A 12,653-nucleotide genomic window follows, 5' to 3' on the forward strand; every position below is an offset into this window, starting at 1 on the left:
TTATATTTTACAATCTTTGGTATTTTGTAACTGGACAAAGAGTGTTCGGTCCGATTTAAATTCAGTTTTTCAGTTTGCTTCCATTGTGGTTAAAGTTTTTAAAATGTTTGCTTCACTTTTTCCCTCCAGTTTCAACTAAAGACTACAATCTTTCTCCTAATGACGAGAGGTGTAAGTGAACTAATTAATGTACATGTTCATATTGTGAGTTTCTTGTAATTTTCTTGGCAAAGGAAATTGACCATTTGATTGTATAAGCGTTTCTCCACTATCATTTTCTAATAAGACATTTCAGGTATAAAGTCCACCCAAATGAAAGGACTTTCACATTCACGGTATATATATTTCACTTAAAGTCCTATTTCTGACACCTACTGACTTCTCTTGTAGTGCTGCCGAGACCTTCCACGGTAATGGTTGTAGGCACTGGTATTGGCCTGCTCCTGGCTGGGTTAATGGTTGGCTGTCTTTGCAGTTTTTCCAGTGAGTTCCACAATTTTAATTATAGAAAAATTGTGTTCTGTATAGGTAAAGGAAAACAGTTGTCCACCTAGACCTTAGAGGGTGTATCGTGCATGACACGTAGTATTAACACAGAGCCTTGGTATTCTACATTCTAACCATTAAATAAAATGTTAAATATTCATCTACAGAAGTTTGGAAATCTTTGGGTGATTAACACCAACTACATCATTTCCCTTGATTTTGTAGGAAATGATACAAAAATGGCAGCTGTTACCCGTTCAGTAGATACAGTAAGTATTTATATGGGAATTCTAAGAGGCTACAGTAAAGAAGGACAGAGATGGAACAGTAAAGCTGAGTGATACACAGTGCAATACAGCGAGCAGTTTTAATACAGATCTCTCTGTTTGTTAGCCTGTTTCAGGCACCGCTGGGTCTTACCCTCTGGCCCATACCGCACCATCCAGCTGTCAGCCCTCAGGTAAGAGACAGTACAGACAGTCTCTTTTTAGTCCAGTCTAGAGTCACTAATATTTGGTCAGCCAAAGAAAGAGACAAAAGTTTAATTGTTGCTCTACACAACAGCACAACAAACATTACATTTTACAATATTTTGTCACGGGATGTGTGTGTGTGTGAACAGAGGCCTGACTGGATGTTGAGGTTTTCATTTTCAATATCTGGTGTTTTTTCAGACATTGTTGGAGAAGTCAAAGAAACAGGAGATGCAGAGCAAGACACTGAAGATACAGTGAGTGTCTCTCATGTTGTACTAAATTAAAACTGTATTTGTGCGGTGAGTGCAAGTCAGCTTGTGCTCATGTGTAGTGACCACAGTGGGTTATTTCGAGCCATGAATAATTAAGTTGTGGAACACATGCGTTTATTTATGCAGAGTCAAGTTGACCATCATGTAAACAACTTTCCGAGAGATGATAGCCTCTGCAACTTATATTATCATAACTAGGAGATCAGTTCTGATGTTAGTATTCAGCTGTGCTTGTTTTTCCTATTACTAACTTTTTGCGTTTCCCTCTGACTTTCAGTGTGCTGCGAATCACATATACTGCTCCATCCCTGACAGAGCAGATGACTCTGCGGAGACAGAAATGATCTACAGTCTTCTGCAGACTTCATGATATAGTCAATCTCTCTGAGGTGATTTCATATATACATTTTCGCAAGACAAACAATATTGACCAGACTGTTTTTATCTTGTCTTTGTTGACAAAGACATTCTCCATTACTACTTTAGAGTACTGTGGTTTGATCTAGTAGTAGACTCACTCTCTTTGTATAAAGATAGCATACACTGTGACATATGGTATGCTGATGAAACATTTAATTATGTGTTTGCCTTCCATCACAGTGTAACTATAGAGAGTATACTTCTCTTCAGCACACCCTGAAAATCACAGAACCGTTTGCTTTGTGTTTCTTGGTGTAAATCTTTTGCACATTTTGATGATTTGATGAAAAGTGAATTTTAGTCCATACCTATCTCCACAGTTTGGTAAATTATTATTTCATAACTGAAAAATGCTTTCACTACTTAATCACTGGCTTTTCAGCAGAAATACTGGCTAAAGCCTTCCTCTAGCCAGCTGACTATAGAAAGGTTAACAACCCCAGAGTGTTTAATAATAACGATATTATTATATCATAGATATATCACATCATAGCTATATGAAGCAAAACAAAGGAAAAAAGACAATATTCTATTATGATATCAGACAGCTGATGGAAAATATGTTTTTATTTACATGAAGTAACTTCGCTTGAAAGGGAGCCAGCTAAGCACTTAAGCGCACAAATAAAATTTCGACAGAGATTTCTTAAAGCAGGCCAGTGCACGTAAACATCAGTACAGAGCCAGATCTCAGGTATCTGAATGTGCATGTATGACAGAATTATTGACAGAAACTATAAAATATTCTTCAGCCTTGACATGCATTTTCTTTGTGTTTATGAAATAACTTCTTTAAAAACAAAGACAATGGAATTTCTTTCTTCGTCTTGGTTTTGATTTATGTCATAGACATACCCCATAGTGTGAAAAGGACCAAATAACTCTAGGTCACGTGACTAACCATAAGTAGCGAAGGCGTCTGTTTCATGCCCCCATTTGTTTGCAAAACAGTTCACCTGTTGCTAAAGTATCTCAGACATACAGGTGTGTCATTAAGCCATAGTATTACTCAAACATGGAGTAGTTTGTTGTGATTGGTGGTCTCTGATTTTGCCAGATCTTCTCTAACCAGCTGCATTGTGAGTGATTTGTCCCATTTGGCATTAGTGAGGTGTTTTCTGACTAATGACTTTAGAGAGGTTTCAGCGCTGCACTCTTTGGTGGCCAGTCTGGGGTCACCTGCACATCAGAAGAGTCAGCAGGGGAAGCAGTGCTGTCGTTAAGTGAGGAGAGAGACTTAATGCTCTCCCACACTCCACAGCATTCTCCTGCAAAGAGTCAGAATGAACAGAATGTTCAGACACAGGAAGAGGTTAGGCATGCACCTTTAATTCACAGCTATCCCCACCCCCACCCCCCTGCATCACCCCTACACACACTCACACACACACACACACGCGCGCGCACACACACACACACACACACACACACGCACACACACATGCACTCACTCACATATACAATTAAACTGCACCTCAGGGTGAAATGGGTGACAAGAATCTGGCCGCTTTCTGTCCTTCTGAAACTTCAGTCTTTCACATTTCAAAGACTCGTTGTGTGCACAGAGGTTAAGGCTCTTGATTAGAAGACTCTTGATTAGAGATTACATTTTGCCTGAGAAGTCTCACAAATGTGCATTCAACATTACAGAACGCTGTTAACCTTACAGCAGTTCAAGAAGCCCTGATACTACAGACTCTCAAAAGTCAAAGTACTGCAGTTTTTACTTGATGTGTGTGATTTAAATCAGAAAAACTTAAATTTGCTACAAAACATATTCATTTTACTTAAAATTGAAAGTGTTCATAGATTTTAAAGCAAAGCAATACCTGATTCAGTATTTAGACTTTAATTCAAATCCTGATCCAGTATTCATACACTTTAAAGTGAATCCTGCTTCTGTATTCATAAACTTTAAAAGTGAATCCTGATTCAGTATTCATAGACTTTAAAGTGAATCTTGATTCAGTATCCACAGACTGTGAAGGATATACATGATCTCAATGGGCTCCATGCTGACAGGGGGAGCAGAGCTGCAGTCACAGTTGTTGTCGACTACAACCATGAAGAGGTTGCTGCTTGGAATTTGTTGAATGACAAAAGTTCTGCAAAGGAGACAGACGTAGTGAGAGCACCACAAAGGGAACACTGAAGTTTCAAATCTTCTTCCCTCGCACGTTCTGATACAAGGTTTCGAAGGTTTGACGTTTTTTTACAGCCCAGCTAGGGAAATGAATGTATAGCTGTCATGCAATTAAGGTCCTTAAAACCTATTCAAAATAAACAGATCTTATCACCACTTTCCAAAATATTGTCATGTCTACTTTGTACCTGAATTCCATTGCTCTTGACGTAACAGCAAGATAGTGACAATGTAGCCTGTGTTTTCTGTTAATTTTTGGCTTACCTCAAACAACCTTCACATTTGACTCACACACAGTTAAGTGAACACATATCTCATATCTCACTCCACACACCAAACTCTACACATATTCCACGGTAGAAACTGTGGTTAGAGGTAAACTGCTTACACATGTTCTTGTCACTTACCAGATGCAACACTTAGCTAAATTCACACATACCTCAAACCTCTGCCACAGAGAATTCTAAATATTATTTTTAACACACCTCATGCACCCCTCACAGTCAATGTTTCCAGTTGTCTCTTTTATGGTCCGCTCTGAGACAAAGGCCTGGTAAACAGTGTCACACGGCACCATCATGGTCCTTCCTCTCTGGGCTCTCTGGGCTACAAATACAAGGCCAGTGTTAGAGTCTTTTGAGTGTACATAAAAAGGCCTAGACAATGCATGTAGAGATAGATACAGACTTGTTAAGTATATGCTCTCTCTGAGAAAAGCCAACCACACCTTTGACTGTAAGATCAAAATTCCACCAACTGTATAGATTAAATTCCAACAGGAAACTGCAACAAGTAGACAGATAGTATTAGAGACAGTCCACATCTTCCCAAAATGCAGAATATACAATGGCACTGGTTTCAAATTGTACCAAATCTTCTAAAAAGTAATTTGTTACTTCCTCCCTATCTTTTTTATTCATTACTGATAAGAATCGCATTATTCACATTAAATGAATGAAGTAAAAATGCATTAAAAATGTGGTATTTATTTGTACTTAAGATTTTTGAGACATAGCACTTATATCATAGAGTAATAAACCCATTTCCAAAAGATCAGGTGCTTTCACTGGATCAAAGCATTGATTGGTGAAAGAAACTGGTTGGTGTAGTAGTCCTTTTAGTTTCTAGTTTGGTTAGGAGAGAGGTTTTGCCGAAACTTTATAGACACACAAAAAACCCTACCGGGACCAATACGTCCTTGGAGTTGTGTCATGTTAATCCTTGTCACAATATCTACAGTGCAATGGCTGTAACAATGAGGGTCACCGATGAAAACCACAAAAAGTAATTTGAACTGTTTGTCTCACATGACAATTTCAGTCAGGAGCCATTTCACAGCAGAAAAGGGCTGAAAAAGAGAGAGAGAGAGGAGACAATAATGTAATATGTTAGAACAGTAACAGGTCTAGAGAGTATGTAGTAAAAGTGAAAGGTTAATAGTATGTGCGGTAATAGTGAAATTGTCTCTTTCTTTATGAGAAACGATGTCACGGGAGAGTGGATTTACAGAGAAATGAAACACATACTAAATGATAATAAGAAAGCCCCTTTCACAGAGGATCAGCCATTGCCCCTCGGTCGTAGAGATAAAAGATCGAAACCCTGTCGTTTTTGTGATGCTTCACTTACATCCAGTAGAGAGTGTGCACTGTCACTGCTTCCTGCATACTCCTTACACAGAGCCTGATAGTCATACAGTGTGATCCTAAAACAGAACAAACAGACACTAACATTATGTGTGTGTTGCATAATAAAAAGATAACATGAGGGTGAAAGACAATTAAGGTGTGTGTGTATGTGTGTGCGAGAGAGAGAGAGATCCACTCACCTCTTAAAGGAGCCCATAAGAAGCAGTTTGTTCATTACAGCTCCCTCTACCTCTCCAAAGAAGTGTCCCGTCTTTAGAGGTGGCGGCAGGGGCGGACGTGGTGGGGTTGGGGGGGGGGGGGGGGGGCATATGATGTGATTTAGAGAAATAAAAGAAACCATAACTGACTTGTCTTTGTAGATCAGTAAATCTACTCATCCAGCTAATGCATTAAAATAATACAAAGATTTATTTATTGACATACACCCCAGAGATTCTGATATTGAATACTGACACTGACTCATTGACACTTTCCACTCATTTGAACTTTTCACAACAACTGAACAACTGGTCAGCACTGACATGCTCTGAACTGTGAAGCATTTACCTGTGAGTAGTCCTCTGAGACTAGAATGAAGCCATTATTGTCTATGAGGTAGCACTTAATATCCTGAAAAGGGAAGAGGCAAGATGGCAATTGGAGATGTAAAAATGAAAAACAACAACAGAAAAAGAGGAAACAGTGAGAAGATCACAAAGGGCACTCTGAAGAACCAAGAAATAGAAACAACGATGTGGAAGAGAGCCACTGGACAGTAAGAGTCTACCATGCATGACAAATGAAATGACCTGTTAAGATTGAAACAGGTCTTTGAGATTTTTACCTCATTATCGCAGCTGATGGTGCATTTCCCATCTAAAGCAGCACACTGCACAGGAAACATCAGTAAACAAACAGCTGAGTCATATATGCATTTATGCATTTATTTGTATCAAACTGTGTGCAGCCAATCATTTTTGTGTTGCTGAATTTATTAATGCTGTAACGTATAATATAAACAAATCTCTCTCTCTCTCTCTCTCTCTCTCTCTCTCTCTCTGTGAGTCTATGGTGGATGCTTTTGTGATGGGTGTTACCTGTCGGCTTGCAGTCCAAAATTTTCTTTGAAAGAAATCCAGTTTCATTTGAATTCCTACAGCTGTTATTTAAAAAACAAAACAAAACAAAGCATATGACAATAAGTAACAATCTCATTTCACTGTAACAAGAGAAAGTTTTGCCACTAAAAAGAGAGGGAGTAGTACCTGCAACAATTGGAGACTTTCTGTCATCTTGCAGCTGTATAGCAGTGCTGGCTAAAACCACACTTTTATTGTCAGCACCTGAAAAAAGTGCACGTCACTTACACAAAACTTTACTATAAAACACAGGCCACACAATGTGCAAAACAACAGACATTTTCATCAAACTCACTCTATTTACAAGATGTGTTCTATGCAATACACCTGGGGGATATTCCAAAAAGCAGGTTCAGTGAAAACTCTGAGTTAGTTAAATCAGAGCAAGTAGTAAAGCTCCTGATAGAGCCTTTTGGCTTTGTTTTTCTGGGAGAATGAAGCCTTTGGCTCTTCTGTTGGGAGGTTGACTAATTACTCTGAGTTAACTAACTCTGAGTTTTCATTAGACCTGCTTTCTGGAATACCCCGCTGCATTTCTTACTAGCCACTAGATGGCGCCAGGTACAAACAATTGATATAGAGTCTTTAACCCAAAAAAATACATGAGAGATGAAGAAAGGCACCCAAAAGAAACCCACAGAGCCACAACAAGGATCAGACAGACTTTGATTTGAGTTCAGACAAACAGAAAGCAGAGAGATCTGAGGAAGTGTGTTGAGTCAGCAGCATATTGGAACATTACAATATTTCATGGATTAAAAAAAAATGGAATTATCTCTCTCTGCACACACAAACGCGCGCGCGCACACGCACGCACACACACACACACACACACACACACACACACAAACACACACAAATACACGCCTGCACGCACACACGCACACACACACGCACACACACGCACACACACGCACACACACACACAAACTCACTGCGCAGAGTGAAAGTAGGGCACATTAATTACACACGACAGGAGGAGAGATAAGCAGGATGCCTGAGAGAAACTGCACAATAAGGCTAAATGAACTAACCACAGAATTTAGCAAAATGGTAAATTCAACTGCATATCTTTAAACATCTTAAAAATTCTATGTTGCACTAAACGAATGTTATACTACAAAAAAAAGCACAATTTGTGGGATTTCACATTTGAAAAAGTGAAAAAGGAACTGTCTGTGTGTAATAATGTCACAGTTTGATTTACTATCATTTAATATTGTCAAGATAACACAAATTGATGAGGTGACTGATGACCTTCTTAAAAAAATTATAATATATTTTCCCTCCAGAAATAGTTAATTGTTATTTTCTGAGCAGAGTATAAACTTAAAATTAAGCTTGAAATGAACTGTCTCACATTACATCGACTATCACGACAGATGCAAGTACGCTGTTTTAAAGGGGAAACCATGTACCATACAATTCAATAGCTAATGTTGGGTCTTCCATCACAGCTGCCAAATACCCTCAAATCCAAAAGCTGAAATTCAGTTCATCCGCAGTCTGTTGACTCTCTCTCAGTGGGCCTTACCCGAGCTGAATGGGATAGAGTAAACAAAGGTTCCTGGGACTTGCTCCGCTGCTCTTTTGTACCACAGAGGAAAATGATCGGCATTGAAGACTCCTTCTTTATCCTCAGCGGTCAAGAAGTCTCTTCAGTCACACAAAAGACAAGAAGAGCAGATCATTTCATTGTTTTGGCTGTTGCCCAGATTGCAATGTTTACAGATTCATTGTCCGGACATTATGGGAGAAAATTGGATTTTGGGATTGGTCAATTACTCTCGGTTGTACTCACTGATTGGTTAGTTGTTCTGGGGCAACAAACAAGTTGATTCTGGACAGGCCAGTGCGAGTGCCTAGATAGGCAATCTCAACGCCTTTATCTGAATTCCTGTAAATGATGGAAACATACTGTTTTTCAAATGATGAGATCATCAATTGCCCAGAATAAAACAAGACAGATAAGAGCTGAAGCGAAAGCATTAGTCTCACAGTTTAGACAAAATAACTGACCGTATCCTGAGATCAAAAGGAGCATTGTGGTAACTACTCCACTGTGGCGTTTTATAACTGACGATGACCGTGACTGTAAGGAGAGGGACACACTTACTCTGACTTATTTAAAGCCAGTCCAGTCCAGTACGCCTCCACAGGAGCAGTCACAACAGCATCAAACAGAACCTGCTCTACCAGCTCCCTGTCGCCTGCAACAATCCAGCACAGACACGCCTCCGCTTAACTCCTGCCAAACGCTCCCCCAATTACTCATACTGTATAAAGTCATAAATGAAAACACTGACAGAGATACAAGTTTGATTTTTTTTTTTAAATTTTATCTTACAAATGTAACAGTGTCTAAGAAAGCACTGCGTCACAGCAGTAAAGGGCGTGAATTAAAAGCCCAAACTATGACTGATCGGTGAAATTCATAGTTTTCTCCTAACATAGGAGAGAAATCATACAAAGATGACACAGTATATAGATCATACTGTGGTTTGAAATTCACTTTGTATTTGAGAGAGATTACACTGACATTTGATGTGTGGTTTGCGACCGGTGAGGTAAAGTTTGATGGCCTGTATCTGGGTGAGGTAGCGATGCTCATGGTACTCATCCGTGTTACAGTAGGTCCTGCAATCCAAATGGTGAAAGAACAGAATTTCCTTAACTCATTCTCTAACATTCTTTTTACCTCAACAAAAGTACATTGCTCCAAAACCATGGTCTCAGGACCCTCACATATTGTCCGGCATACACAATCACCACATAATTCACTCTGGCACGGGCACTCTATACACTGTTTGAGTCAATAAGCATGTGAAACCACATTACCATTCATCTGCAAGGGCCACATCTGGCTGCTCAAGATCATGGAGTCCTGGAACAAGTATATACGAGTGATGACCTCATTCAAGGTGAGTGAGAGAGTGAGTAAGTGAGTGAGTGAGTGAGTGAGTGAGTGAGTAAGTGAGTGAGCAAATAAGTGGGTGTATGAACAAAAGAGTGAGTCAGTGAGTGAGTGAGTGAGTGAGTGAGTGAATGAGGTAAATTTACCTGCTTCCACTGAGACGTTTCCCTTGAAGAACAGCTTCCCATGACCTCTGGACAAAGCCACCCCAACACTGATAAACAAATAAAAAGACTTGACTGTAATTCTCAGCATCTCGTCTCACTGTAAATGAACAATTTAGAAACTACACCTACCTGAATGGGGTTCCTTTGATATCAGTGTAATAATAGTCATTATGCATCTTCAGAACACGTTTCTAATGCAAACAAAACAAGGACACCATATGACCACATGTTACATCACACACACACACGTACACACACGTACACACACACACGTTCACAGACACACACACACACACACACACACACACACAAATGAAATAGTTTTTGTTTGTCAGTGTGATTTTATGGAAAATAATAATGATGTAATTCATGACATAGCAATCTGTTCAGAATTTTGGATAAAATTCCAGTTCAGTCCATGAGTATAAATTTGAATAGATCACCTCCCACCTCCCACCTCCCACATAGGGTGTAGAATTTGAATTTGGATAATAGGGAGTGAATTTAATTCAGCACCAATCACACAAATTTCAAAATATTAATGTGACAGATCTCCCACCACCAGATGGCGTGATGCCTGAGGGTAGTTGATCCCATAATTCTGAATTTAGTATTACCCCGGTCAAAAATGGTCCCCTTCAAACTTTTTAAATTTTTAAACATGATCCAGAACATGATAAAATCCTTACTCCTTTATCCACAGTCTTCTTCACCTCCATGGAGAAAGAGCCAGTCTTCCTATTCACCATGGCATTACGCAGCTGAAAGGTAAAACCACGTCAGTACAGGTCCAAATAAAGACGTCAGATAAAGACTTAAGCCATAAACCCCTTAAGACGTCAAAGTTTTATACAGAAACAAACTCTGAGTAAAGGTAAATGGCACTCAATTTATCTTCACAATTTATCACTTTGGCCAAAAACGGCCGGTTGTGCGTTAAGACACGTGAGCCATTGGTTGGGGACGTACTGCGTGTGATGTCTACGTGTCTGAGTTTAAAAAAAAAAAAATACAATGTAAAGCATGTGTATGTAGTGTGGGCTGGTTTAGAATGGAAGGTAACCATACAACATCCTCTGTGTCCTCCCACTCCACCTCCGACAGATCCACACTGCTGTAGTTTGGCTTCCTCCTCTTCTGACCCTCCTGGTACTGCAGCAGAGAACACACGGCATACAGTATGACAGAGTATCGCTAAGACCTACAGCAGAGTGAGGGTCACAGTGGGGAAATGATGGAAACATGGACAAACTGTACCTGCTTCAGAGTGCACTGCAATACTACAGCGCTTTTTTCCCCCTTGTTTTTTTTTCCACAAAGCTGCAGGTTTGATGGGACTACGAGAGCCATCGGTTCCAGTGACGTACAAAAAGGTAGTTCGGTCTAAGGTCGAAAACTGTTAGGTGTTGGCCGTTCCGTTTGAATTTGTTGAGGTAAGGTCCAGATTATTTGACCACACATTTGGGATTGCTGATTTCAATTAAGGTCACTGAAAACACTCTTAAAATGTTGTGAATATTAGCACAACTCACTTTAAATGGCCCAGCAGAAGTCAAACACAACACAACACAGTCTCAGACAAGCCCAGCTGTGTTCAGCACACAGAGTCCATTTAGAGCACACGCTCCTAACACGTCTAACACATCGGCAGCGTAGACCAGTGAAGACTGGCGCGATGTACACAGAAACAAACACGCACTATTACAGCAGCACATTAAAACACACACACACGCACGCACACATGTTTACAGGGACACTGAAGAACACGGACACACACAGTCACACACAGGGTGACTGGATGTTTTTTTTTGATGAAGGTCTCTGGAAAGGTTTGTTACCTCTGTTTTAAGCTCAGCCTAGGCAGGCACATGAATGGGCTTTAGTCCTGCATGCATATATCAAAGGAAAAGGGTTGGGATTACAGACCATATCCCATTGTTTCATACACTGACCAGTGCTCTCACAAGCAAAACACACACTCCGCATGTTTCTGCCACATATGTAGCCGTGTCACATGACAGCACATATTTTAATCTGTGCTCAGGATATTAAGCTCAGAGCACAATATTTTTTTTCTTTCTTTTAGTGTGTGTGTGTGTGTGCGTGTTTATGCCCTCAGTTGTACTTTTAGCTTTCAGAGAGACAATTTTTATCCATTTAAAATTTTGTAACAAAGCCATAATTGCGTCTTTTAGAGTTTTATGATGTCATAACAGCAAGAAGTCAATGACTAATGTTGAGTATGTGTTTGATGTGCTGTCATTAAGTAAAAACATCATTAAAGGTCATTACCAGTGGCCTCAGGTCTGGATGCGTGAGGATATAACCATTATTTGTGATGGCAAATGCATATCCATGTATACCAAGCTGGAAATAAAAAAAAAAAATCTTTATGAAATATCATTACATGACATTTCACATCTCAACCACTTTATAGGCAAACAGGACACGTTGATGCACACTGATATTTTCATGTGTATTGGCCATCCTTGTGAAAGTACAAAATTTACCTTATGTTTTGGAATAGTTTTCATAAGTTCCTGGACAGGGACATCCGTGCCCACAACTCCCAAAAGAATGCCTTGGTTTCTCTAAAGAAAAAAAAAGGTAGGGTAAGTAGACATGAAAATTTCACACTTTTAACAGATACCCTCAGTGAAGACTTTAAAAAACACTCACTGTCTCGTTCTTCGTGCTGAACACGGGCATGGCCACAGTGGTCATTGGGATCGGACCTTCGCTTTCTCCAAGCTGAGGACGGAAGAAAAGATCACATAAGACTATATTCAGTTGACACTGTACTATTATCATCTAAGAGACTTTGACAGATAGGAGAAAAGAAGAACTCATCAATGGGAGATTCATCATAAAGGGGAAATTATGTAAATTTACTACAGTTGCACGGTTTTTAATATTCAAGTATCAACAGTTTATTTCTGCTCGGGATCCAGGAGCAGAATCTCCTTATAATGAAGCGTTTAATGTCACATTTACTGTAACCTGATGTT

The 12,653-nt window shown here is 39.6% G+C and overlaps 1 protein-coding gene across 1 annotated transcript in view; it reads right to left on the reverse strand.

Moving 5' to 3' along the window:
* Window positions 1–2,829: 2,829 nt before the first annotated feature.
* cacna2d3 (calcium channel, voltage dependent, alpha2/delta subunit 3) overlaps window positions 2,830–12,653 on the reverse strand; it is a 30,182-nt gene continuing 20,358 nt past the window's right edge. Inside the window, exons 16-39 of the mRNA XM_030778364.1 lie at window positions 12,325–12,396; window positions 12,156–12,236; window positions 11,938–12,012; window positions 10,714–10,797; window positions 10,335–10,406; window positions 9,775–9,836; window positions 9,625–9,692; window positions 9,403–9,448; window positions 9,104–9,201; window positions 8,681–8,774; window positions 8,366–8,461; window positions 8,099–8,220; window positions 6,691–6,768; window positions 6,523–6,584; window positions 6,270–6,314; window positions 5,993–6,055; window positions 5,626–5,696; window positions 5,427–5,502; window positions 5,105–5,145; window positions 4,525–4,580; window positions 4,283–4,403; window positions 3,647–3,759; window positions 3,129–3,211; window positions 2,830–2,922 (exon numbers count right to left, since the gene is read on the reverse strand). Of these exons, the coding sequence (XP_030634224.1) occupies window positions 2,830–2,922; window positions 3,129–3,211; window positions 3,647–3,759; window positions 4,283–4,403; window positions 4,525–4,580; window positions 5,105–5,145; window positions 5,427–5,502; window positions 5,626–5,696; window positions 5,993–6,055; window positions 6,270–6,314; window positions 6,523–6,584; window positions 6,691–6,768; window positions 8,099–8,220; window positions 8,366–8,461; window positions 8,681–8,774; window positions 9,104–9,201; window positions 9,403–9,448; window positions 9,625–9,692; window positions 9,775–9,836; window positions 10,335–10,406; window positions 10,714–10,797; window positions 11,938–12,012; window positions 12,156–12,236; window positions 12,325–12,396 (1,872 nt within the window). The remainder of the gene's footprint in view (window positions 2,923–3,128; window positions 3,212–3,646; window positions 3,760–4,282; window positions 4,404–4,524; window positions 4,581–5,104; window positions 5,146–5,426; window positions 5,503–5,625; window positions 5,697–5,992; window positions 6,056–6,269; window positions 6,315–6,522; window positions 6,585–6,690; window positions 6,769–8,098; window positions 8,221–8,365; window positions 8,462–8,680; window positions 8,775–9,103; window positions 9,202–9,402; window positions 9,449–9,624; window positions 9,693–9,774; window positions 9,837–10,334; window positions 10,407–10,713; window positions 10,798–11,937; window positions 12,013–12,155; window positions 12,237–12,324; window positions 12,397–12,653) is intronic.

Source organism: Chanos chanos, chromosome 6 (genome assembly GCF_902362185.1).
Source record: "Chanos chanos chromosome 6, fChaCha1.1, whole genome shotgun sequence".
Classification (NCBI taxonomy): Eukaryota; Metazoa; Chordata; class Actinopteri; order Gonorynchiformes; family Chanidae; genus Chanos; species Chanos chanos.